A 26,260-nucleotide genomic window follows, 5' to 3' on the forward strand; every position below is an offset into this window, starting at 1 on the left:
ATAATTATATATATTCCTATATATAATATATTATATATGTATTTATTATACATATATACATACATGTACAAACACACACACACACAGAAACACTCACACACATTGGACATAGCTATACCTGAGGACCCAGCTATACCACTTCTGGCCATATATCCAAATGATGTTCCAACACATAACAAGAACACATGCTCTACCATGTTCATAGCAGCCTTATTTATAATAGCCAGAAGTTGGAAAGAACACAAATGTCCTTCAACAGCAGAATGGATACAGAAAATGTGGTACATTCACACAATGGAGGACTCCTCAGCTATTAAAAACAATGGCTTCATGAAATTCTTATGTAAATGGATGGAACTAGAAAATACCATCTTGAGTGTAGTTAACCAATCACAAAAATACACCCATGGTATGCTTTCACTGATAAGTGAATATTAGCCCCAAAGCTTAGATTACCCAAGATACAATTCACAGACCACATGAAGCTCAAGAAAGAGTATGACCAAAGTACAGATGCTTCAGTCCTTCTTCGAAGTGGAAACAAAAGCAATTACAGGAGAAAATATGGAGACAACGTTGAAGCAGAGACTGAAGCAAAGGCCATCCAAGACTGCCTCACCTGGAGATGGAGCTCATGTACAGCCATGAAACCCTGGCAGTATTGCTGATTCCAAGGAATGCATGCTGACAGGAGCCTGATACAGCTGTCTCCTGAGAGGATCTGCCAGATCCTCACAAATACAGAGGAGGATGTTCATAGCCAACCATTGAACTGAGAACAGGGTCCCAAATGAAATATTTAGAGAAAGGATTGAAGGACCTGAAGGGGTTTGCAACCCCATAAGAACAACAGAGCTCTTAGGAACTAAACTACTGTCCAAAGAGTAGAAATAAATGGACCCAAGGCTCCAGTTGCATATTTAGCAGAGGATGGCCTTGGTGGGCATCAATGGGAGGAGAGGCCCACGGTCCTGCCAAGGCTTCATGCCCGAATGTAAGGGAATGTCAGTGAAGGGAGGCGGGGGGGGGTAGGTGGTGAACACCCTCATAGTAGGAGGAGGAATGGGGGTTGGATGGGGAAATAGAGGGGAAGACAGAAAAGGGGATAAAATTTGAAATGCAAACAAAACTTATCCAATAAAAATAACCTTTAGATTGACTAAAACTCAATTAATGTTACAGTCAATTACTTATATACACAATGACAAACACATTTTTACTACGTACCATCATTAGTGATGTTTCTCATTTTAATGGGGCTAATTAAGCTTATTAATGTATCTGTAGTCTTATCCTCATAGAAAGTTATATATTTGAAATGAGAAGAATTATGTATGTTCTGGGTGATTGGGAGGATATATAAATTTTATGAAAGTAATTCTTGTGAGAACTGGATGACTCTGTTATAAGAATCACTGTTATTAGAGAATAATGTATATGTAAATGTATAGGCAGTGTAGATTATAGCAATGATTCTGAAGTGAATTTGATTATAGAATAATCTGCATGTAAAATTCAAACTAAGATGTGTTGGACATTATTGAAACAATGGAGTTAAGTCTACAGTATATCATGAATGGCTTATGGCTTGCATATTTGGTAGCTCTCCTTCTGGACTCAGAATACTGGAAGAACATTGGGGTTGGAGAAAAAATACAGAAGGATATTCATCAGATTGTATGTGTGTTCTCTATAGTATCTTTGAAACTTCTAAATTAATATCAAGTTAATCATATCTGTGAGTAAGAGGAATGAAAATAAATTTATTCTAAGTTTTGCTGGATGATTTTGCAAAAACCTTCTCCCCTGTGAACTCTGAGGACACAATGCATTTTTATGGTAACTAGTTATGTGCACAATTTGAAGGTTTGTTCTCAATGCCCACTGGAACAACCTTAACGTTAATCTGCTGGGAATGGCTGGGAAACGTGAGCCAATTTGAAGGTGATTTAAAGAACCTGTTTGCAATGGAAGAAAAGATGCTAAATCTTTTCATTTTGGAGTTTTGAGGGGGAACCTGGCTCACAGAAAATACCATTTGCCTCTCCCCTGATATTTTATACAAGTTACAGAAGATGAGGTCATTTCCACTTTCCCCATTTTTTACAGGAATTGGGTGAGAAAGCAGACTTTTGGATTTTTTGTCTGCCTTACTAATTTGTAAATTTATAAAATAATTTTAATTAATTAAAATGCTATAAAAGATTTTGTAAATCAGTCACTGTTTTACTCCATCAGGAACACAATTTATGAGATGGTCTCCACTGAGTTGGATAACAACAGCAAAAACTGAATAATGATATGAAAATCCTAATCATTCAGGGAAAATTTTATGGTGTAAAACGTTTTTTAAATTAAGACATAGTTATCGTTCAGATCTCAGTTGTTTGAAATTTTTTTTCTGCATGATCAATTTAGTATTATGACATTTGTGGTTGAGAGATATAAATTTTTTTCTAATTCATAGAAGCAGGAGAACAGAAGTAAGGTACAGAGCAACCTCCACAGATGCTGCCAGTCTCCTAGTGTACCATGTCCCATAATCAATACTGTATCATTTAACTACTAAGTTATTTATTAATTCTAAGCTCAATTATACCTTGCAATATCTAAAGTTATTTGGAATAGTTATATCTGGCCAAATATCTTGTCTCATGAGATGTTTACAATGCTGCACTTAAAAGTAAAAATTCTCAAAAGTTTTAGTATTAATTTTTGTGTTATATAAAATCACAACTTGAAATCATACCTCATGCTGATATTCAGTTCTGAGAATTAAACTTCTATTCATTTTAAAATTATGTAAAAGAAAATTTCTGGACCTTTGTACCTTTTAGCTCACATAAGTATTTTGATATTTGAAAATATAACAATCTTTGTGCTTTTATTTATTCATTTTACTTAAATTTTTCATATAAAAATATGAAGCTCTTTCAGAAATTCCAAAATATCAAAAACATCCTCTCATTCATACTACTTTAAAAAATATAAATTTTATATTTTAAGTAGGCACACAGGGGAATCTTAATAACATTTTAAACTTGAAAGATATCTAAAATCAATCTTCGTCATCCTTATGTACATAATTATAGGTGAGCTTAGAGTATTACAAATATGCTTTACCAATGCTAAACATTTTCTTATGTTAAAATTTAAAGAACTAGGACAATTTTCCTGAAGGTTATTTCTGTATTTCATTTAATTTTATTTAAATTATGATATGATATTTAATTAATATATTTAATGCATGAATTTTGTTATATTTCTTAATTTTTACATTACAAGAAAACTCCTGCTGCATATGTAACAGATGACTGTCTTGTCTGGCCTTAACAGAAGGGGTGACACTTGGTCTTGTGGATGCTTAATGCCCCAGAGAAGGGGATGCTAGAGCGGTGAGGTGGTAGTGGGTGGGTGGGATGATGTGCACCATCTTAGAGGTGATGGGAACGGGAAATAGGGTGCAGTGCTTATGAAGGGGAGTCTAGGAAGTGGGACAACGTTTGAAATGTAAAAAGTTAAAGTAATTATTAAAAAAGTACATCACCAGGACTTCGTTGTTCTCAAGTCTTTTTATCATGTTTGAGGGATTCTTCACCCACCCCTTTCTGTACACATATTGAGTGTACATGTACAAAGAGATACAATTTTGTATACAATTATTTATGTGTCTGTTCTTATGAAATTCTCATTGATGTATCTTTCTCTTTCTTACCTATTTCCCTCAGCCAAGACCCTATTCCCATACAATAAAAATCTGAATTAATAATTTATTATATTTATCCATATTTTTAAATTAAGAGGATTCTTAAACTTATAGTTTATTTGGATGAAGTGTGATCATAGTTACTTTTCTGTCTGTATATTTTGGTCTTCTGAGATAGTATACACTGTGGTAATTCTCAATACAATTAATAATAATTCTTTTTTTGGGATTTTTTTAATCCACCATGACATATTCACCTGTTTCTATTCATTGCACCTTGGCTGGAAATGAATTGTGTACATTTTGTATATTGTTTTAATCCAGTGTTGCTTATATTTCTAGACTATAACTTAAAGAATGGTAGGTTGACTAATAAATGTATCTAACTCAAATAAATTGGATTGTATAAAATTCCTTTCTCAAAGACAGTTGCAATTAGTACTCTACAAGTAATACAGGAGAACAGTGATTTTCTCACCTTACTCAAAAGTGGGCACTTTGACACATTTTAATATATGCCAATCATATACAGGAGTAGGTGTGTGGGTGTGTGTGTGTGTGTGTGTGTGTGTGTGTGTGTGTGTGTGTGTTGTGTTTCCTTAATTTTCATCTAGGTATATGCCGGGTAAACATACTAATATTTTATTTCTATGTATTTCCAAATAAATAGTTGCCATTGACAGTATAATCTACCACATCAATTACCATTTTCTACAGTATAAAAATATGCATCTGCTTTTTAAATATCCCTTTATTTAGAATCTGAAATCTGTTCTAATACTTAACTAACTCACTTCTTTATTATAGGATCTCAATTATTACATCTTTAAACTAAAGTTCAATATCAGGTAAGATTCTTTCAACTAATCTTACTGTTTATTATTTTGGTGTAGCAATCTGTTTTAATAACATGAGTTTAAATAAGTACATATTACTTTAAGTGTATTGTTTATTGTTTAGTTTTTTTTAATTAGGTGAAACTTTGGAATTGTGAACAAATTCCAAAATTTAAAAGTCTGGCATAAAAAACCCATATATTTTGGAGAGTGGCAGTGATATCAACAATTTTGTAATTTTTCTGTAACTCTGTCTTTACTGATTATTTTATCTTAGTGATTGTTCAGATCAGACATGGCAGAAGAAAACCACACTCTTTTCACTGAGTTTATTCTCATGGGACTCACAGAGCACCCCACACTAAAGGCTGCCCTGTTCCTACTGTTCTTTGTCATCTACCTCATCACCATGGTGGGAAATCTCGGACTGATTGCTCTCATCTGGAAGGACCCTCACCTCCACACCCCCATGTACTTATTCCTCAGCAGTTTGGCCTTTGCTGACTCATGTACTACATCCTCGGTGACTCCCAAAATGCTCCTCAACTTTTTATCTAAAAATCATAAGATATCCCTGGTTGAGTGTTTTGCTCAATTTTATTTTATGGGTTCCAGTGCAACCACAGAATGTTTTCTCCTATCTGTGATGGCCTATGATCGCCATGTGGCCATATGTAATCCATTGCTTTATCCAGTGTTGATGTCTAATAGACTCTGTATTCAGTTTATAGCTGTGACATACTTACTTGGTGTTCTACACTTGGCAATTCACGTGGGTTTGTTACTTAGATTAACTTTCTGCAGATCCAACATTATACAATATTACTATTGTGAAATTTTACAACTTTTCAACATTTCTTGCATTGATCCAACAATTAATATGTTTGTACTTTTAATCTTTTCAATTTCTATACAAGCCTTCACCTTTGTAACTATCTTGGTATCATATATACGTGTCCTCTCTGCCATCCTGAAAAAGAAGTCTGACAAAGGCCGAAGCAAAGCCTTCTCCACGTGCAGTGCCCACTTGCTTTCTGTCTCTTTGTTTTATGGAACTCTTTTTCTCATTTATGTTTGTCCTGGGTCTGGGCCGGTGGGAGACAAAGAGAAAATGCTTTCTTTATTTTATACAGTAATAATTCCCCTGCTTAACCCATTTGTTTACAGTCTGAGGAACAAAGAGGTTATAGATGCTTTTAGAAGAGTAATAAAGAATAACTGATCATTATGCAATTTTTAAACATGTCTTCTTCACAATTCTATAAAAATAAGATGAAAGGATTAAGAGAAAAATAGTTTCTAAGAACTTATTAAAACTTTGCCATTTTTCTGGAGAGTCAGTATCCTCTGCTGGGGATGTCTAGCTTTGAAATTTATGTCAGATGCTCCAATGATTCTTTTCATATGGGTTCAGTGAGGTTCTGATAGCACAGTTCATGAACACCTTGTCTAGAAACAATAACCACTATTTTATTGGAAGATTTAGATTTTTCAAATTAACTATTTTCTTTGGCCCTTCCAAATTTACAAATGTGAATTTGCAATTTTTGTATGCCATCCTGAGACACATTTGCTGAAACATCTGTGATTATTGCTAACAAATATAGTTAGCCATATGCCTTCTGAATACCTAGAAGTAAACAAGGTTTTCAACCCTTTAGTTCACTAAATAACATTGGTAGACTGATAAAATTCGAACTCTATTTCATGATAGAATGCATTTCTGAGAAGACATGTACTATTGAATAACAGGAAGAAAAGTGGAGGGGGGAATTGAATTACAAAAATGTTAATGAGAGAAAAGGAACTGAGTAACTGTAATTTGTTGTTCAGCAACAAAATTTGATATATCTTGCATTTAGGGCACAGAATGCTATTTTTATTAAGGATTCTGAATATATATTCAATAACTTATAAATTTAGTGCAGTCAAAAGCAATCCCATAGAGCTGCCTGACAATGACAGGATTGTCTCTATCAATTTTTGTAGGAGTTTGCAAATTGGAGAACAATCTAACATAAATGAAACAAATTCTTTAGGATGATACTCTGGAAATGGAAAAAAAACCAAAACCAACCAAACAAACAAACAAAAAAATTACATAAAGTTAATACAGTACATATGTGCTTCTGTAGTCTCATATATAGTGAATTTGTAAGGGTCCATTGGCTGTCTTTTTAACTTTAAGTATGTTTTTTGATAATTTCATACTTGAGTAGCATATTTACATAATTTCTACTTTTAACTTTCTCCCCTCCAACTCTCCTTGTAACAACTCAAAGGAAAGCTTTCTATGCCTAGAATGGGCTGTTTTTGTTACATACTCTACGGGAGCATTCACAATATCCCCTAAAATAGAATTACACTCCATTTAAACTTTCCCCACGACTTTTTCAAGTACCCCAAAGATTACTTATCTCTCATTTCTCTTCCATCTCTGTATTAACATCATCTCTTCATAGATAAAACTCTCAACCTAGTATTTTCTGTTTCACTTCCATAAAACGTGTGTTTTATTATGACCCCTATTATTCTAGGATTCTTCTTCTCTTCCTCTTTCTCATGTTCTCTTTCTATGTTCCTGGATTCTGCAGTAATCAGGTAATATATGCAAATTTAAAGCCTCCAAACTAAGATCCACAAAGTGAGGAAATGTAGCATTCATATATTTGGGTCTGTACTTTCTCATTCATTATAATATTTTCTAATTTCATTACTTTTTATGCAAAATTTCATAATCTCAATGTTCTCTATAGCTGAATAGAACTCCATTTTGTCTATGTATTATATTTTTATTATCCATTCAGCATTTGAGTAGCTTCAAGGTTGTTTCCAATGCAAATAGAAGGGACTCAGTTTCATTTTGCCTTGCTTCTGTGGACCAACCAACCTTAGCACAAAGAGATCTCTTTCTTACATATGATACTTGAAGGTTTTCACTAAGCTCAAATGGACTTTACAAAACTCTGCATTTTATGACTTTTTAATTGATATAACCTTTTACACATAATGCTTATGAGGTAGGGAATCAAGTGCTTTATGTTTTCATTCTAAAACACAGAAGAAATGCCAGATGTATATAGATCATAAAAATGTATCATGGCACAAAAATTGCTTTAAAGCAGCTATAGATTTTAGGGGTGTAGAATTTTCTTCAGAAATTTCTGAGGTTCTGGAAGTGTTTGATATATTCCAGATTTTCATGATAATATTTCAAGAAAATATCTAATATATTACAACTAATTTTGCTATAGAGTTTCATCACAGCATGGTGCTATACATGTATAGAGTGCTAGCAAAGCATAAAGACTAAATATGAATGCACAGTAAACATTAACTCTTATCACCATAATAATTGGAGTTACTCACAAATAACATAGAAATGCATTCTTCCAAACTCAAGATGTGAATTTGGTATTGTGTTTCACTATGCCTTTTGTGTTTCATTTACTTTAACCAGCTAATAAAGCCCAGATTGAATATATTCTTTTAAATAAAAACTTATAATTTAAAAACATTCTTATAAAACTGCTGGAGCATTGGGGAAGGACCAAACCTGAACATGGCCAATATTTTAATATTGTTCAATTTGTATTTCCTTCAGGTGGAATTGTTTTTTTTTTTTTTTTTGTATGGAAGTCAATATTTTTACTTTTTCTACTTGAGACTGGACAGTAACATTTAGCAGAAGACATGAGGAAAGGTATACATGCCCTTCGGAAGCTAGATGTAACCCTGTACAGGGGAAGTTTGTGCACAGTCTCCATGACTCAAGGTAGTCTATTCAAGTCAAAAAAGCATTTGTACAAATGCATAGTTTTTCAAGACTTTTTGGTTTAACATTCAATCAGAAGTTTAAAGCTTTATCAGATAAAAAACTTTCACATAAAGGTAGTGCTAAATCTTAATATCATGATAAAAAGAAATTTGCAAGTACTTATGTATGTTTTTATTGAGAATAAGCCATGCTATCTAAAGGCTCCATTTAAAGGCTTTCCCCATGAGAACATAGGGAGGTCACAAGTTGGGCACAATGAACAGGTTTGTATTGTATCACTGAAATGTGTAGTTGACATTTTCATACATAATCATGGGTGATGGGTCTCCCAGAAACTACAGCTCTTGTGAGATTGATTTCCAGTATTTTCTCATTGTTAGTTTTGTTCAGTCTATGTACAATAATAAAGGACAAAAATATAAAGGTTGGACAGATATGAATGCAGGATGCTGGCTTGCTGGTTTTTCCTGCCTTGTCAGTTTTACTGCCTTAATGGAAAACTTTATATGATGCTTGAAATAAAACACTAGGTGCTAAGCACCCAGAGAAGCCTCAGGAGTGCGCTCCCTCATAAGGCTACCGGTGAGCTTCCACTTTCTCTCCACTGATGTATTAGACAGTTTTGTGTCAACTTGACAAAAACTGGAATTATCACAAAGAAACCTCAGTTGAGAGGGCTCTGCCCATCTGCCACCTGGACCAGCAGTTACCAAAGGGACCAGGAACCCAGCATTGGGACCTCTGTTCCCACCTGGTGGCTTTGGGGTGTAGAACAGGGCTCAGCCCATCTGCCACCTGGACCAACAGTTCCCAGAAATAAAGGCCTGGTGAGAATGAGATCTGAGTAGCCAGGGGGCAGAGAGATCTCTGCCAAGTGCACAGGAAAAGTACGCCCCTGCCATGCCTGATTAGGGGACCAGGAACCAAGCATTGGGAACTCTGTTCCCACCCAGCAGCTTTGGGGCACAGAATTGGGCTCGGCCCATCTGCCACATGTACCAGCAATTTCCAAAGGTAAAGGCCTGGTGAGTAGGAGATACAAGTAGCCAGGGGGCAGAGAGATCTCTGCCAAGTGTGTACAGAAAGCGCATCTCTGCCCTGCCTAATAAAGGAACCAGGAGCACAGTATAGGGATCTCTGTTCCAACCCAGCGGCTTTGGGGCGCAGAACAGGGCTCATACCATCTGCCACCTGGAACAGTGGAGATCCAGGGACAAGACCAAGTACAAGGGAAAGGCAAGAAAATATCACTGACAACAAGATGGAAAAAGGAAAGCAAAAGAGCATATCTCAAGGAAACCAAGACAACCAGGCAACACCAGTACCCAGCTCTCCCAACACAGCAAACATTGGAATGCCAAACACTCCAGAAAAAGAAGACGCAGACCTAAAATCATACCTCAAGGCAATGATAGAGATCTTTAAACAAGAAGGGGAGGAAAAGCAAAGAGAATCAGAAGCTTTTAAAGAGGAAACAAGAAAATCACTCAAAGAACTCAAAGAACTAGAGGAAAACAGAATCAAAGAGATGAAGGAATGGAAGAAGGAATTTAAAAAGAAAATTGACACAATAAAGAAAACACTAAAAGAGATAACCCTAGAGGTAGAACACCTAAAAAAGAAATCAGGAGTCACAGAAGCAAGCATTTCCAATAGACTACAAGAGATGGAGAAGAGAATCTCGGGGACAGAAGACAACATTGTAAACATAGATAAAACAGCAAGAGAAGATGCAAAAACCAAAAAGCTCCTAACCCAATATGTCCAGGAGATCCAGGACACAATGAGAAGACCAAACCTAAGGATAATAGGAATAGAAGAGGGAGAAAAATATCAAATAAGAGGCATAGTAAATAATCTTCAACAAAATTGTAGAAGAAAACTTCCCTACCCTTAAGAATGAGATGACCACGAGCAAAAAAGCATCTTACAGAACTCCAAATAGGTTGGACCAGTAAAGAAATTCCTCCTGACACATAATAGTCAAAACAACAAGCGCCCAAAGCAAAGAAAGAATACTAAAAGCAGTAAGGGAGAAAGGTTAGTTGAGATATAAAGGCAGACCAATCAGAATCACACCCGATTTCTTAACAGAGACTATGAAAGCTGGAAGAGCCTGTACAGATATCATGCAGACACTAAGAGAGCACAAGTGCCAGCCCAAGCTGCTATACCCAGCAAAACTATCAATCACCATAGATTGAAAGATGAAGATATTTCAAGACTAATCTAAATTCACACAATATCTGACCACAAACCCAGCACTACAACGAATTATAGTTTGAAACCCAATACAATAAGGAGAACTACATCCTAGTAAAAAGAAGCAAACTTCTAATCAAGAAAAATAAAAGGAGAAAGAGACACAGACACAACTCAATGTACAAAAGCAATAATAGCAGAAAACAGCAACCACTATTCCTTGATATCTATTAACATAAATGGACTCAACTTCCCAATAAAGAGACATAGGCTATCAGACTGGATACATAAGCAAAATCCAGCCTTTTGCTGCATACATGGAAATCAACTTAGAGACAAAGACAGACACTATCTCAGAATAAAAGGGTGGGAAAAAAACTTCCAAGCAAACAGCCCCAAGTAGCAAGCTGGAGTGGCTATTCTAATATCAAATAAAGTAAATTTCCAACCAAATGTTATCAAAAAAGATAAGGGGGGGGCACTTTTTACTTATCACAGGGGAAATCTGTAAGGAGGAACTCTCAATCCTTAAAATATATGTTCTAAATACAAAAGTACCCACATTCATAAAAGAAACCCTACTAAAGCTCAAAAATACATTTCACCCCACACAATAATAGTGGGAGACTTTAATACCCCACTCTCACCAATGGACAGATTATGGAAACAGAAACTGAACAAGGACACTTTAAAACTAGCAGAGACTATGAACAAACTGGAATTAATTAATATCTACAGAACATATCATCCTAAAGGAAAAGAATACACCTTTTCTCAGCACCCCGTGACACCTTCTCAAAAATTGACCACATAGTTGGACACAGAATTAGCGTCAATCCATATAAAAAGATTGAAATACTACCATGCGTCCGCTCAGATCATCATTGTCTTAGGGTGGTCTTTAACAACAACAAAGACAACAAAAAGCCCACATACACATGGAAACTAAACAACATTCTGTTAAACAATAGCAGGGTCAAAGAAGAAATAAAGAAAGAAATTAAGGATTTTCTAGAATTCATAGAAAACTAAAACACAGCATTCCCAAACCTATAGGATGCAAGGAAAGCAGGACTGAGAAGAAAACTCATAGCTCTGAGCAGTTTCAAAAAGAAACTGGAAAGAGCATACATCAGCAACTTGACAGCACAGCTAAAAGCTCTAGAATAAAAGGAAGCATATACACCCAAGAGAAGTAGATGGCAAAAAATAATTCAACTTATGGGCAGAAATAGACCAAATAGAAACAAAAAGAACCATCGAAACAATCAAAAAAACCAAGAGCTGGTTCTTTGAGAAAATCAACAAGATTGATAAAACCCTATGCAGACTAACTAGAGGGCAAAGAAAGAGTGTACAAATTAACAAAATCAGAAAGGAAAGTGGAGACATAACAACTGAAACTGAGGAAATTCAGGAAATCATCAGATCCTACTACAAAAGCCTATACTTCACAAAGTTGGAAAATCTGGATGAAATGAATGAATTCCTAGACAGGTACAAGATCCTAACGTTAAACCAGGACCACGTAAACCACATAAATAATCCCATAACACATAAAGGAATAAAAGAAGTCGTCAAAAGCCTCCCAACCAAAAAAAAAAAAAAAAAAAAAAAAAAAAAAAGCCCAGGTCCAGACAGGTTTAGTGCAGAATTTTATCAAATATTTATTGCGGATATAACACCAATACTCTCCAAACAATTCCAAAAGAGAATCAGATGGAATACTACCTATCTTATTTTTTGAGGCTATAACAACCCTCGTACCTAAACCACACAAAGACCATACAAGGAAAGAGAACTCAGACCAATCTTACTTATGAATATTGATGCAAAAATACTCAACAAAATCCTTGCAAACTGAAATAAGAACACATCAAAACGATCATTCATCATGACCAAGTAGGCTTCATCCCTGGGATGCAGAGATGGTTTAATATAAGGAAATCCATCAATGTAATCCACCATATAAAAAACTGAAAGAAGAAAACCACATGGACATCTAACTGGATGCTGAGAAAGCATTTGACAAAATTCAACACCCCATCATGTTAAAAGTCCTGGTAAGAACCGGAATCCAAGGTCCATACCTAAACATAATAAAAGCAATATACAGCAAACCAACAGCCAACATCAAACTTAATAGTGGGAAACTTGAAGCAAACCCACTAAAATCAGGGACTCCACATGGCTGCCCACTCTGTCCCTACCTATTCAACATAGTACTGGATGTCTTGGCTGCAGCAATTAGACAGCAATAAGAGATCAATGGGATACAAATCGGAAAGGAAGAAGTAAAACACCACTCTTTGCAGATGACATGATAGTGTACTTAAGTGACTTCACAAATTCCACCAGAGAACTCCTATAGCTGATAAATAAGTTCAGCAAAGTGGCTAGGTATAAAATTAACTCAAACAAATCAGTAGCCTTCCTATATTCAAAGGACAAACATGTGGTGAAGGAAATTAGGGAAAAGATACCCTTCACAACAGGCACAAAATCTATGAAATACCTTGGTGTGACTCTAAGTAAGCAACTGTTGGAAAGATCAATATGCAATATCATCTGGAATAACAAAAGACCTAGAATAGTGAAATCCATCCTCAACAACAAGAAAACATCTGCAGGAATCACTATCCCTGACCTCAAGCTATATTACAAGGCAATTGTGCTGAAAACTGCATGGTAGTGGTACAGAAAAGGCACATGGATCAATGTAATAGAATAGAAGATCCAAAAATGAGCCTTAATGTGTATGGTCACCTTATTTTTGACAAAGGAGCTGAAAACATTCAATGGAAAAAGGACAGCATATTCAACAAATGGTGTTGGTGCAACTGGCACTCAGCATGCAGAAGAATGAAAATAGACCCTTTCTTATCTCCTTGTACAAATCACAAGTGTAAGTGGATCAAAGATCTCCACATTAAACCAGGGACACTGAAACTATTAAATGAGTAAGTAGGGTAAACCTTAGAACACATAGGCACAGGAGAAAATTTTTTGAACAGAACACTAATGGCTCATGCTCTAAAGTAAAATATTAACAAATGGGACTTAATAAGATTGCAAAGTTTCTGTAAGGCTAAGTAAACTAAGAAAACAAAATGGTTGCCAACTGAGTGGGAACAGATCTTTGCCAACCCCACATCAGATAGAGCCTTAATATCCAAGGTATACACAAAGAACTCAAAAAGCTAGACACCAGAGAATCAAACAACCCTATTAAAAATGGGGTACAGAACTAAACAAAACTTTCTCAATGAGGAATATGGAATGGCTGAGAAACATTTAAGGAATTGCTCCACATCCTTAGCCATCAGGGAAATGCAAATCAAAACAACCCTGAGATTCCACCTCACACCAGTCAGCTTGGCCAAGATCCAAAACTCAGATGACAGCAGATGCTGGCTAGGCTGTGGAGAAAGAAGAACACTTCTTCAATGTTGGTGGGGTTGTCAACTCATACAACCACTGTGAAAATTTGTCTGGCGATTCCTCAGAAAATTAGATATAGTACTACCTGAAGACCCAACTATTCCACTTCTGGGCATTTACCCCTGAGATGCTCCAACACACAACAAAGATACATGCACCACAATGTTCATTGCAGCTCTATTTATAATAGCCAGAAGCTGGAAAGAACCCAGATGTCCTTCACTAGATGAGTGGATACTAAAATTGTGATATATTTACACAATGGAGTACTACTTAGGTATCAGAAACAATGAATTTATGAAATTCTTAAGAAAATGGATGTATCTAAAGAATACCATCCTGAGTGAGATAACCCAGTCACAACAACAACAAAAAAAAAAAACCCAGAAATAATATGAAGTCATTGAAAATGAGATACCAACCCCAGAAAGCTCTGAGCCCTCCAGAAACAACTTACAGAGTGTGTGAATTTCAAGGAAAAAAACAAAACAAAACAAAACAAAAAAACAAAAAAACACTATGCTCAATCCTTACACACCAAGAAATTTGACTAATTCCGGGTTACATCCTTTTTTACATGTATTTTTCCTCATTGTAACTAGTAAGACCTTAATGCATAATATCAAACCTTTAAAAAAAGAGTGAAGCACTGTCAAAATTGTATTCGTATACAATTATGCCAAAATGCTTAAAATTTGTTCTTTTTTCTTTGTTTTTTAAAATAAAGTTGTTCCGAAAAAACATATACATCAAAGTTATTCAGAGAAAGCATCCTGTTTCTCTTATGCTTCAAATGCAGAAGGAGAACATTAAACAACATTTATCTCTTGAGTAAGGGGCAATGGACATATAGTAGAGTCCATTTTCTCTAATTCTTTCTTTCTTGAGTATCTATGTATCTATGTATGTATGTATGTATGTATGTATGTATGTATGTATGTATGTATGTATGTATGTATATATCTCTCTCTCTATCTATCTATCTATCTATCTATCTATCTATCTATCTATCTATCTATCTATCTATCTATCATCTACCAATCTACCATTCAATACCAGCCCCCCTCCTCTCAGTCCCACTCACTATATAGATCCTTCCTCTATTTCTTCCTTCCCCTTTACCCTGAGAATTGGGATCCCCAATTGAGTATCACCCCACCCTGGCACATCAAGTCCCTGAAGGACTAGGTGCCTCCTCTCCCTCTGAGACCAGACAAGGCAACCCATTTAAGAAAATGGGATCTACAGGCAGTCAGTAGATTCAGGGACAGACTCTGTTTTAGTTGTTGGCAACCAAGATGCATATCTGCTATATATGTGCCTAGGTCTAGCCCATGCTCATTCTTTGGCTAGAGATTCAGTGTCTGGGAGCTCTCAAGGGTCCATGATAGTTGACTCTGCTGGTCTTCCTCTTGTGTCCCTATCTTCCTTGGGTTTCTCAATTCTTTCCCCAACTCTTCCACATGACTTTCTGAGATCCATCTAACGTTTGGCTGTGGGTTTCTGCATCTGTTTCTACCAGATGCTTAGTAGAGCCTCTCAAGGACAGTTATGCTAGGTTCTTGTCTACAGCATAGCAGAATACCATTACAGATAGCTTGAAGTTCCATCCATTTGCCTAGAAATTTCATAAACTCGTCTTTAATAGCTGAGTAGTTCTTCATTTTGTATATGTACCATAATTTCTGAATCCAATCCTTTGTTGGGTTCTGTCCAGCTTCTGGCTATTATAAATAAGGCTGCTATAAACAATGTTGAGCATGTGTCCTTGTTAGATATTGAAGCTACTCTTTCCCAGGAGTGGTATAGATGCATCCTCAGGTAGTACTATGTTCCGTTTTCTGAGGAACTGCCAGACTGATTTCTAGCGTGGTTGCACCAGTTTGTAATACCACCAAAAGTGGAGGAGTATTCCTCTTTCTCCACATCTTTGCCAGCATCTACTGTCACCTGAGTTTTTGTTCTTAGCCATTCTGACCAGTATGAGGTATAATATTAGGGTTGTTTTGATTTGCATTTCCCTGATGACTAGGGATGTTGAATATTTCTTTAGGTTCTCAGCCATTTGACATTCCTCCATTGAGAAGTCTCTGTGTAGCTCTGTACCTCATTTTTAACAGGATTCTTTGATTCTCTAGGGTATAACTTCTTGAGTTCTTTGTATATATTGGGTGTTTAGTTGGCTGATATTGTTATTATCTCTATGGGGTTGGGTGCAAACCCCTTCAGTTCCTTCAGTCTTTTCTTTAGCTCTTCCATTGGAGTCTTCATGCTCAGACCCATCATTATTTGTATCAGAAGGTTCTGGATGAGCCTATCAGGAGACATTCACATCTGGCTCCTGTCAGCAAGTACTTCTTGGCATTAGTAATAGTTCTTGAGTTTGGTGGCTGCATATGGGATGGATCCGTAGATGAAGCAGTCTCTGGATGATCTTTTTTCAAGTCCCTGCTCCACTCTTTTCCCCTGTATTTTATCCAGTGAGGATTTTGTTCTACTTTCCAACAAGGACTGAAGCATCCACATTTGGTCTTTTCTTTTTTGGCTTTATAAAGTCTGTGAATCCTTGCCTAAGTATTCAGAGATTTGGAATAGTATCCACTTACCAATGAGTGCATACCATGTGTGTTCTTTTGTTACTGGGTTACTTCACTCAGGATGGTAACTTCTTTTTTTTAAGAACTTTATTTTACAAAACAAAGATAAATGTACAGATTTTAAGCATTTTTGCATAAAATTATACATTTTTGTCAGTACTTGTTTTTTTTTTTTTTTTTTAGGTTTGATAGTGTGATAAAGATGCAACCAATAACAATGAGCATAAAGTACAGGTAAAACAAGATGGAACCTGGAAATAGTCAAAGTTTTCTTGGTGTGTAAAGTTTTTTTTTTTTTTTTTTTTACAATGAGCAGGCAGTACATGTAATAAAGGGTACAACCCGGAATTTGTCAATGTGTTCTTTGTGAGTGAGGATTGAGCATGACTATGTTTTTGTTTGTTTTGTTTTGTTTTCTTTATTTCTTGGATTCTTACAGTCTGTGAGTTGTTTCTGGGGCAGTGTGAGCCTCTGGGGTTAGCATCCCACTATCAGTGACTGCATATTATGTCTGTTCTTTTGTGACTGGGTTATCTCACTCAGGATGATATTCTCTAGATGCAGTCATTTTCTTAAGAATTTGGTTAAGTCATTGTTTTTGGTTGCTGAGTAGTATTCCATTGTGTAAATGTACCAATTTTTGTATCCATTTATCTTGTGAAGTACATTTGGGTTCTTTCCAGCTTCTGGCTATTATAAATAGAGCTGCTAAGAACATTGTGGTGCATATATCTTTGTTGTGAATTAAAGTGTCTCTGGGGTATATGCCAGAAGTGGAATAGCTGGGTCTTCAGGTAGTACTATATCCAATTTTCTGAGGTATCACCAGACTGATTTCCAGAGTGGTTGTATTAGTTTGCAACCCCACCAACAGTGGAGAAGTGTTCCTCTTTCTCTGCAACCTCGCCAGCATCTGCTGTCATCTGAGTTTTGGATCTTGGCCAGTCTGAAAGGTGAGAGGTGGAATCTCAGGCTTGTTTTGATTTTTATTTCCCTGATGGTTAAGGATGTCCAGCACTTCCTCAGATGTTTCTCAGCCATTCGATATTCCTCAACTGAGAACGTTTTGTTTAGCTCTGTACCCCAGTTTTTAATAGGGTTATTTGATTCTCTGGTGTCTAGCTTTTTGAGTTCTTTGTATACCTTTGATATTAGGCCTCTATGTAATGTGGAGTTGGTAAAGATCTTTTCCCATTCTGTTGGTTGCCGTTTTTTTTTCTTGACAATGTCCTTAGCCTTACAGAAACTTTGCAATCTCATTAAGTCCCATTTCTTAATCTTTGACCTTAGAGCTTGAGCCATTGGTGTTTTGTGCAGGAAATTTTCTCCTGTGCCTATGTGTTCTAAGGCCTTCATGACTTTCTCATCTAATAGTTTCAGTGTATCTGGTTTAATGTGGAGATCTCTTATCCACTTACACTTGAGCTTGTACAGGGAGATAAGAAAGGGTCTATTTTCAAACTTTTGCATGCTCAGTGCCATTTGGACCAACACCATTTGTTGAATAGGCTGTCCTTTTTAAATTGAATGTTTATGGCTTCTTTGTAAAAAATCAGGTGACCATATACATGAGGGCTCATTTCTGGATCTTTTTTTTTTTTTTTATAAAACAACTTTATTTTACAAAACAAAGATAAATGTACAGATTTTAAACATTTTTTGCTTAAAATTATACATTTTTTGTTAGTACTTTTTTCAGATTTTAACATAATTTTTACATAAAACTATATGAATATATTTTTTAGTCAGTACTTGATTTTTTTCAAGGTTTGATTGTATGCCTTGAAAACTTAATAGTTACAATGAGCTAAAGTACATGTAAAAAAAATGTAATATGGAAATAGTTAAAGTTTTCTTGTTTTGTAAATATTTTTTTGTTTTGTTTTGTTTTTTTTTATTTCTTGGACTTCATACAGTCTGTGAGTTGTTTCTGGGGGAGTGCAATCTTGTGGGGTTAGCATCCCAATATCAGTGACTGCATGTTATGTCTGTTCTTTTGTGACTGGGTTATCTCACTCAGGATTATATTCTCTAGATGGAGCCATTTTCTTAAGAATTTGGTTAAATCATTGATTCTGGTGGCTGAGTAGTATTCCATTGTGTATATGTATCACAATATTTGTATCCATTCATCTACTGAAGGACATCTGGGTTCCTTTCAGCTTCTGGCTATTATAAATAGAGCCGCTATGAACATTGTGGTGCATATATCTTTGTTGTGTACTAAAGTGTCTCTGGGGTATATGCCCAGAAGTGGAAGAGCTGGGTCTTCAGGTGGTACTATATCCAATTTTCTGAGGTATCGCCAGACAGATTTCCAGAGTGGTTGTTTTACCTTGCAACCCCACCAACAGTGGAGAAGTGTTCCTCTTTCTCCACAGCCTCGCCAGCATCTGCTGTCATCTGAGTTTTGGATCTTGGCCAATCTGACTGGTGTGAGGTGGAATCTCAGGGTTGTTTTGATTTGCATTTCCCTGATGGCTAAGGATGTCGAGCACTTCCTCAGATGTTTCTCGGCCATTCGGTGTTCCTCAACTGAAAAAGTTTTGTTTAGCTCTGTACCCCATTTTTTAATATGGTTATTTGATTCTCTGGTGTCTAGCTTTTTGAGTTCCTTGTACACCTTGGATATTAGGCCTCTATCTCATGTGGTGTTGGTAAAGAACTTTTCCCATTCTGTTGGTTCTCGTTTTGTATTCTTGACGATGTCTTTAGCCTTACAGAAACTTTGCAATCTCTTTAAGTTTCATTTGTTAATCTTTGACCTTAGAGCTTGAGCCATTGTTGTTTTGTTCAGGAAATTTTCTCTTGTGCCTATGTGTTCTAAGGTTTTACCTACTTTCTCATCTAATAGTTTCAGTGTATCTGGTTTAATGTGGAGATCTTTTATCCACTTACACTTGAGCTTTGTACAAGGAGATAAGAAAGGGTCTATTTTCATTCTTTTGCATGCTGAGTGCCAATTGGACCAGCACCATTTGTTGAGTAGGCTGTCCTTATTCCATTGAATGTTTACGGCTCCTTTGTCAAAAATCAGGTGACCATATACATGAGAGTTTGTTTCTGGATTTTCTATTCTATTCCATTAATCCACATGCCTATTTCTGTACAAGTACCATGTAGTTTTCACCACAATTGCCTTGTAATATAGTTTGAGGTCAGGGATAGTGATTCTTGCAGATGTTTTTTTGTTGCTGAGGATGGAATTTGCTATTCTAGGTCTTTTGTTATTCCATATGAAATTGCACATTGATCTTTCCAATTCCATGAAGAACTGGGTTAGAATTTTGATGGGGATTGCATTGAATCTGTAGATTGCTTTTGGTAGGATGTCCATTTTTAAAATGTTGATCTTTCCAATCCATGAGCATGGGAGATCTTTCCATTTTCTAAGATCCTCCTCAATTTCCTTCTTTAGAGGTTTGAAGTTCTTGTCATAAAGTTCCTTCACTTGCTAAGTTAGAGTCACACCAAGGTATTTTAGAGTTTTTGTGATAATAGTGAAGGGTACCTTTTTCCCTAATTTCTTTCTCCACATGATTGTCCTTTGAGTATAGGAAGGCTACTGATTTGTTTGAGTTAATTTTGTATCCAGCCACTTTGCTGAACTTGTTTATCAGCTGTAGGAGTTCTCTGGTGGAATTTTTGGAGACACTTAGTACACTATCATGTCATTGTCAAAAAGTGATGTTTTTATCTCTTCCTGTCCGATTTGTATCCCCTTGATCTTCTTTTGCTGTCTAATTGTTCCAGCCAGGACTTCCAGTACTATGTTGAATAGGTAGGGAAGAGTGGGCAGCCTTGTTGAGTCCCTGATTTTAGTGGGAATGCTTCAAGTTTCCAACCATTAAGTTTGATGTTGGCTGTTGTTTTGCTGTATATTGCTTTTATTATGTTTAAGTATGGACCTTGGATTCCGGTCTTTTCCAGGACTTTTAACATGAAAGGATGTTGGATTTTGTCAAATGCTTTCTCAGCATCTAGTGAGATGACCATGTGATTTTGTTCTTTGAGTTTGTTTATATGGTGGATTACGTTGATAGATTTCCTCATATTAAACCATCCCTGCATTCCAGGGATGAAGCCTACTTGGTCATGATGAATGATCGCTTTAATGTGTTCTTGGATTCGGTTTGCAAGGATTTTGTTGAGTATTTTTGCATCAATGTTCATAAGTGAGATTGGTTTGAAGGTCTCTTTCCTTCTAGGGTCTTTGTGTGGTTTAGGTATAAGGGTTATTGTAGCCTCAAAAAATGAGTTAGGCAGTGTTCCATCTGATTCTATCTTTTGGAATAGTTTGGAGAGTATTGGCGTTATATCCCCAATAAATATCCGATAAAATTCTGCACTGAACCCATCTGGACCTTTGCTTTTTTTTGTTGGGAGGCTTTTGATGACTTCTTCTATATCTTTAGGTGTTACAGGTTTATTTAGATGGTTTACTTGGACCTGGTTTAACTTTAGGATCTTGTATCTGTCTAAGAATTCATCCATTTCCTCCAAATTTTCCAATTTTGTGGAGTATAACTTTTTGTTTTAGGATCTGATGATTTCTTGAATTTCCCCAGTTTCAGTTGGTATGTCTCCACTTTCCTTTCTGATTTTGTTAATTTGTATAGTCTCTGTTTGCCCTCTGGTTATTCTGGCTAGGGTTTAATCAATCTTGTTGATTTTCTCAAAGAACCAACTCTTGGTTTTGTTGATCTTTTCAATTGTTCTTTTTGTTTCTATTTGGTCTATTTCTGCCCTAATTTTGATTATTTCTTGCCATCTAATCTTCTTGGGTATATCTGCTTCCTTTTATTTTAGGTCTTTTAGCTGTGCTGTCAGGTTGCTGATGTAAGCTCTCTCCAGTTTCTTTTTGGGTGCACTTAGGGCTATGAGTTTTCCTCTCAGTATTGCTTTCATTGCATCCCATAGGTTTGGGTATGTTGTGTTTTCCTATTCATTGAATTCTAGAAAATCCTTCATTTCTTTCTTTATTTCTTCTTTGACCCTGCTATCATTTCACAGAGCATTGTTTAGTTTCCATTTGTATGTGGGCCTTTTGTTGCCTTTGTTGTTGTTAAAGACCAGCCATATACCATGGTGATCTGAGAGGATGCATAAAAGTATTTCAATCTTCTTATAGTGATTGAGGCTTGTTCTGTGTCCAATTATGTGGTCAATTTACAAGAAGGTGCCATTGGGTGATGAGAAGAAGTTGTATTCTTTTATTTTAGGATGATATGTTTTGTAGATATATATTAATTCTAGTTGGTTCAAAGTCTCTGCTAGTTTTGCAGTGTCCTTATTCTGTTTCTGTTTTCATGATCAGTCCATTGGTGAGAGTGGGGTGTTAAAGTATTCCACTATTATTGTGTGGGGTGAAATGTATTTTTTGAGCTTTAGTAGGGTTTCTTTATGAATGTGGGTGCTTTTTTATTTGGAACATATATGTTAAGGATTGAGAGTTACTCCTGGCAGATTTCTACGGTAATGACTAAAAAGTGTCCTTCCTTATCATTTTTTGATAACTTTTGGTTGGAAATTAAATTTATTTGATATTAGAATAGCCACTCCAGCTTGCTTCTTGGGGCTGTTTGCTTGGAAGTTTTTTTCCCACCCTTTTAGTCTGAGATAGTGTTTGTCTTTGTCTCTAAGATGAGTTTCCTGCATGCAGCAAAAGGCTGGATTTTGTTTATGTATCCAGTCTGATAGTCTATGTCTCTTTATTGGCTAGTTGAGTCCATTTATGTTAATAGATATCAAAGAATAGTTGTTTCTGTTTCCTGTTATTATTGCTTTTGTGGGTTGAGTTGTGTCTGTGTCTTTTTCTTCTTTTGGTTTTCTTGTTTAGGAGTTTTCTTATTTTCACTAGGCTTTATTTTCCCTCATTACATTAGGTTTTCCTCCTATAATTCATTGTAGTGCTGGATTTGTGGTCAGATAATATGTAAATTTTGATTTGTCTTGAAATATCTTCATCTCTCCATCTATGGTGATTGATATTTTTGCTGGGTATAGCAGCTTGGGCTGGCACTTGTGCTCTCTTAGCATGTGCATATTTTCTGTAGGCTCTTCTAGCTTTTATAGTCTCTGTTGAGAAATCGGGTGTGAATCTGATAGGTCTGCCTATGTTACCTGACCTTTTTCCCTTACTGCTTTTAGTATTCTTTCTTTGCTTTGGGCACTTGGTGTTTTGACCATTATGTATCGGGAGGTATTTCTTTTCTGTTCCATCCTATTTGGAGTTCTGAAGGCTTCTTTTATGCTCATGGTCATCTCATTCTTGAGGGTAGGGATGTTTTTTTCTATGATTTTGTTGAAGATATTAACTGTGCTCTTAGTTGATACTCTTCTCCCTCTTCTATTCCTATTATCCTTAGGTTTGGTGTTCTCATTTTGTCCTGGATTTCCTGGACATTTTTGGGTAGGAGCTTTTTTTTTTTTGCATCTTCTCTGGCTGTTTTGTCTATGTTTACACTGTTGTCTTCTGCCTTCGAGATTCTTTCTTCCATCTCTTGTAATCTATTGGAAATGCTTGCTTCTGTGACTCCTGATTTCTTTTTTTGATGTTCTACCTCTAGGTTTATCTCTTTTAGTGTTTTCTTTATTGTGTCAATTACTTTTTTAAATTCCCTCTTCCATTTCTTCATCTCTTTGGTTCTGTTTTCCTCTAGTTCCTTGAGTTCTTTGAGTGTTTTTCTTGTTTCCTCTTTAAAAGCTTCTGAATCTTTTTGCTTTTCCTCCCTTTCTTGTTTAAGTATGTCTATCAGCATCTTGAGGTATGATTTCAGGTCTGTAGATCTTTTTCTGGAGTGTTTGGCATTCCGATGTTTGCTGTTATGTGAGGGCTGGGTTCTGGTGTTGCCTGGTTGTTTTGGTTTCCTTGGGATATACTCTTTAGCTTTCCTTTTGCCATTTTGTTGTTAGTGATATGTTCTTGCCTTTCCCTTGCATCTGGTCTGTGTTCCTGGATCTCCACATGTCCAGGTGGCAGATGGACCGAGCACTTTTCTGTGCCTCAGAGTCACTGGATGGGAACAGAAGTTTCAATATTGTGTTCCTGATCCCTGAATTGGGCAGTGTGGGGGCGTGCTTTCTGTGCACACTCTGCCGAGATCTCTCTGCTACCTGGCTGCCCAGATCTTCTACTCACCAGTCTTTAAAACTTTATGAACTGCTGGTCCGGGTTTCAGATGGGCTGGGCTCTGTTCTGTGCCCTGAAGTCTTCGAGGGTGGAAACAAAAGTTCCAAAGTTGTGTTCTTTTTCCCTGGATCAGGCAGTGCGGGGGGTGCGGTGCGCTTTCCTTTGTGCTCTCCGCAGAGATCTCTCTGCTCCCTGGCTGCCTAGATCTCCTACTCACCAGTTTTTAAATTTTAGGAACTGCCAGTCCCAGTGGCAAATGGGCCGGGCTCTCAGGATGGTACCTTCTAGTTCCATCCACTTGCCTAAGAATTTTATGTATTCATTGCATTTAATAGACGACCTGTACTCCATTGTGTAAATGAACCACAATTCTCCATCCATTCCTCTATTGAAGGACATCTGGGTTCTGTCTAGCTTCTGGCTATTGAAATAAGGCTACTAGGAACATAGTGGAGCATGTGCCCTTGTTATCATTGTAGTATGGAATAGTGAGATCCTCAGGTAGTACTATGTCCAATTTTCTGAGGAATCGCCAGAAAGATTTCCCGAGTGGTTGCACCAGCTTGCAAAACCACCAACAACAAATTCCTGGCAAGATCATTTAAATTTAGACCAGCGAGCTCCTGCACAAAAATTTTTGAAGTAAATTAAAGTATAATCTATGTCCAGTGACAAAGACTTTTCAAGTCATGAATTTGATAAGTTAGATAAGAAAGACTTGAAGAACAGAAGCAAGAATATCATGAAAGTATAGAAAAGAGAAAAGTATAGAATATGGATATTTTATGAAATGAGGATTTATAAATGTCTATCTAATTATATACACACCACACACATCTACTCCTGGATAGTCTAAAGTTTAGTATGTGATTGGTGTTTTCAAATATGCATTATAAATCTGCTTAAATTTACAATTACAATTGTTAACAATATAAACATAATTTGAAAAATTATGTTATAATTCTAAGAAGTTAAACTGATGTTTTCAAATAAAAAGAATATTATAAGAACCTTTATATTTCATACTATTGTAATATGAATATGTGAGTACTTTACATTATTGGTTAAATAAATGTAAAATTGTTTGTATATTATGTTAAGTTTTTAAGAGTATGCTGTTACCACTTTTATATATGCAAATGTAAACATATGAATGTTTAAAAGGCAGGAAATGTATAGATACTATGTGTATTCACAGATATCAGTGAGATTGAAACAATTTGTTTTCTTTGTGAATTTACATCATCTTATTGCCTTAAATATTTTATGCATGTATCAAATGCAAAGGCTTTTCTAAATAAATTTAAAAATACAATAGTGGCAAAATTTAATTACAGTGAACACCATGAATTTGTGGATTTCATATGTTAGAAATGACTGTACATTACCAATAGAATCATTTAATAAGAATTTCAGGACATGAAGGATGTGAAACACTGTATTGTCTCATTGGTAGCAGATGAGCTTTCATGACAGCAGAAGAGGGGGAGAAGAGAGGAGATGGGGGTTTCTGGATCGGAAACCAGGAAAAAAGACAATATTTGAAATGTAAATAGAAAACTTAATAAAAGAAACAAAAGAAAACAAAGAATCCTTTCTGCCTTTTTCAGGAAAGAAAACATAAACCAGCGTTGATTGGCTCTGTTCTCTAGAGGGGAAAGTGAGACAGAGGGAACTGGAGATCTCATTTTAAACAGTATGGATTCAGATGTTTGTATTTTATTGATATATTGGATTTGAGTGAAATAAAATTCTCCATTATCTCCAAAAAGTAGCAAATGCAATCAGCATATATGATATTTGTAAGAAATATGCCCAGTTAAGGATACTGTCAAGGGGACAAAATGCAGCCAACAGATTGGGAAAAGATCTTTCAAACATATAACAAGGACACATGCTCCACCATGTTCATAGCAACCTTATTTATAATAGAAAGAAGCTGGAAAGAGCCCAGATGTTCTGAAACTGATGAATGGATAAAGAAATTGTGGTATGTTTACACAATGATGTACTACTCAGCTATTAGCAACAATGACTTCATGAAATTCCTACATAAATGGATGGAACTTGAAGATCCTGAGTGAGGTAACCCAGTCACAATAAAACACAAATAGTATGCACTCACTGATAAGCAGATACTAGCTCTCAAAATCTCTAAATACCCAAGAAACAATTAACAGATCTTATGATGCTCAAAAAGAAGTAATTCTAGAATGTGGATGCCTCAATCCTTCTTAGAAGAGAGAAAAAAACATTCACTGGAGAAAACAGAACAAATAGAGGATCAGATATTGAAGAAAAGACCACTCAGAAACAACCTCATCTGGGGATCCACCCCATATGCAGTCACCAAACCCAAGCACTATTGCTAATGCTAAGAAGTGCTTACTGGCAGGAGCCAGATATGAATGCTTCCTCAGAGGCTTTGCCAGTCATGCAGATACAGTTAAAGATGCTTGTAGCTATTCATTGGACTGAACATGTGGATCCCCATGAAAGAGATAGAGAAATTGCTGAAGGAGCTGAAAGAGTTTGCAACCCCATAATAACAACTTTATCAACCAACCA

General features: G+C 36.1%; 1 protein-coding gene across 1 annotated transcript; it reads left to right on the forward strand.

Annotated features, from left to right (window-relative positions):
* Window positions 1-4,837: 4,837 nt before the first annotated feature.
* Window positions 4,838-5,764, forward strand: LOC308422806 (olfactory receptor 5AC1-like; the record flags this gene model as incomplete). The annotated part of the gene is made up of 1 exon (XM_080919477.1): window positions 4,838-5,764. The coding sequence occupies one exon, from the start codon at window positions 4,838-4,840 to the stop codon at window positions 5,762-5,764; it is 927 nt and encodes a 308-aa protein (XP_080775603.1).
* Between the last annotated feature and the right edge of the window lie 20,496 nt (window positions 5,765-26,260).

The sequence above is a fragment of the Micromys minutus genome, assembly GCF_963924665.1.
Source record: "Micromys minutus genome assembly, chromosome: 7".
NCBI lineage: Eukaryota > Metazoa > Chordata > Mammalia > Rodentia > Muridae > Micromys > Micromys minutus.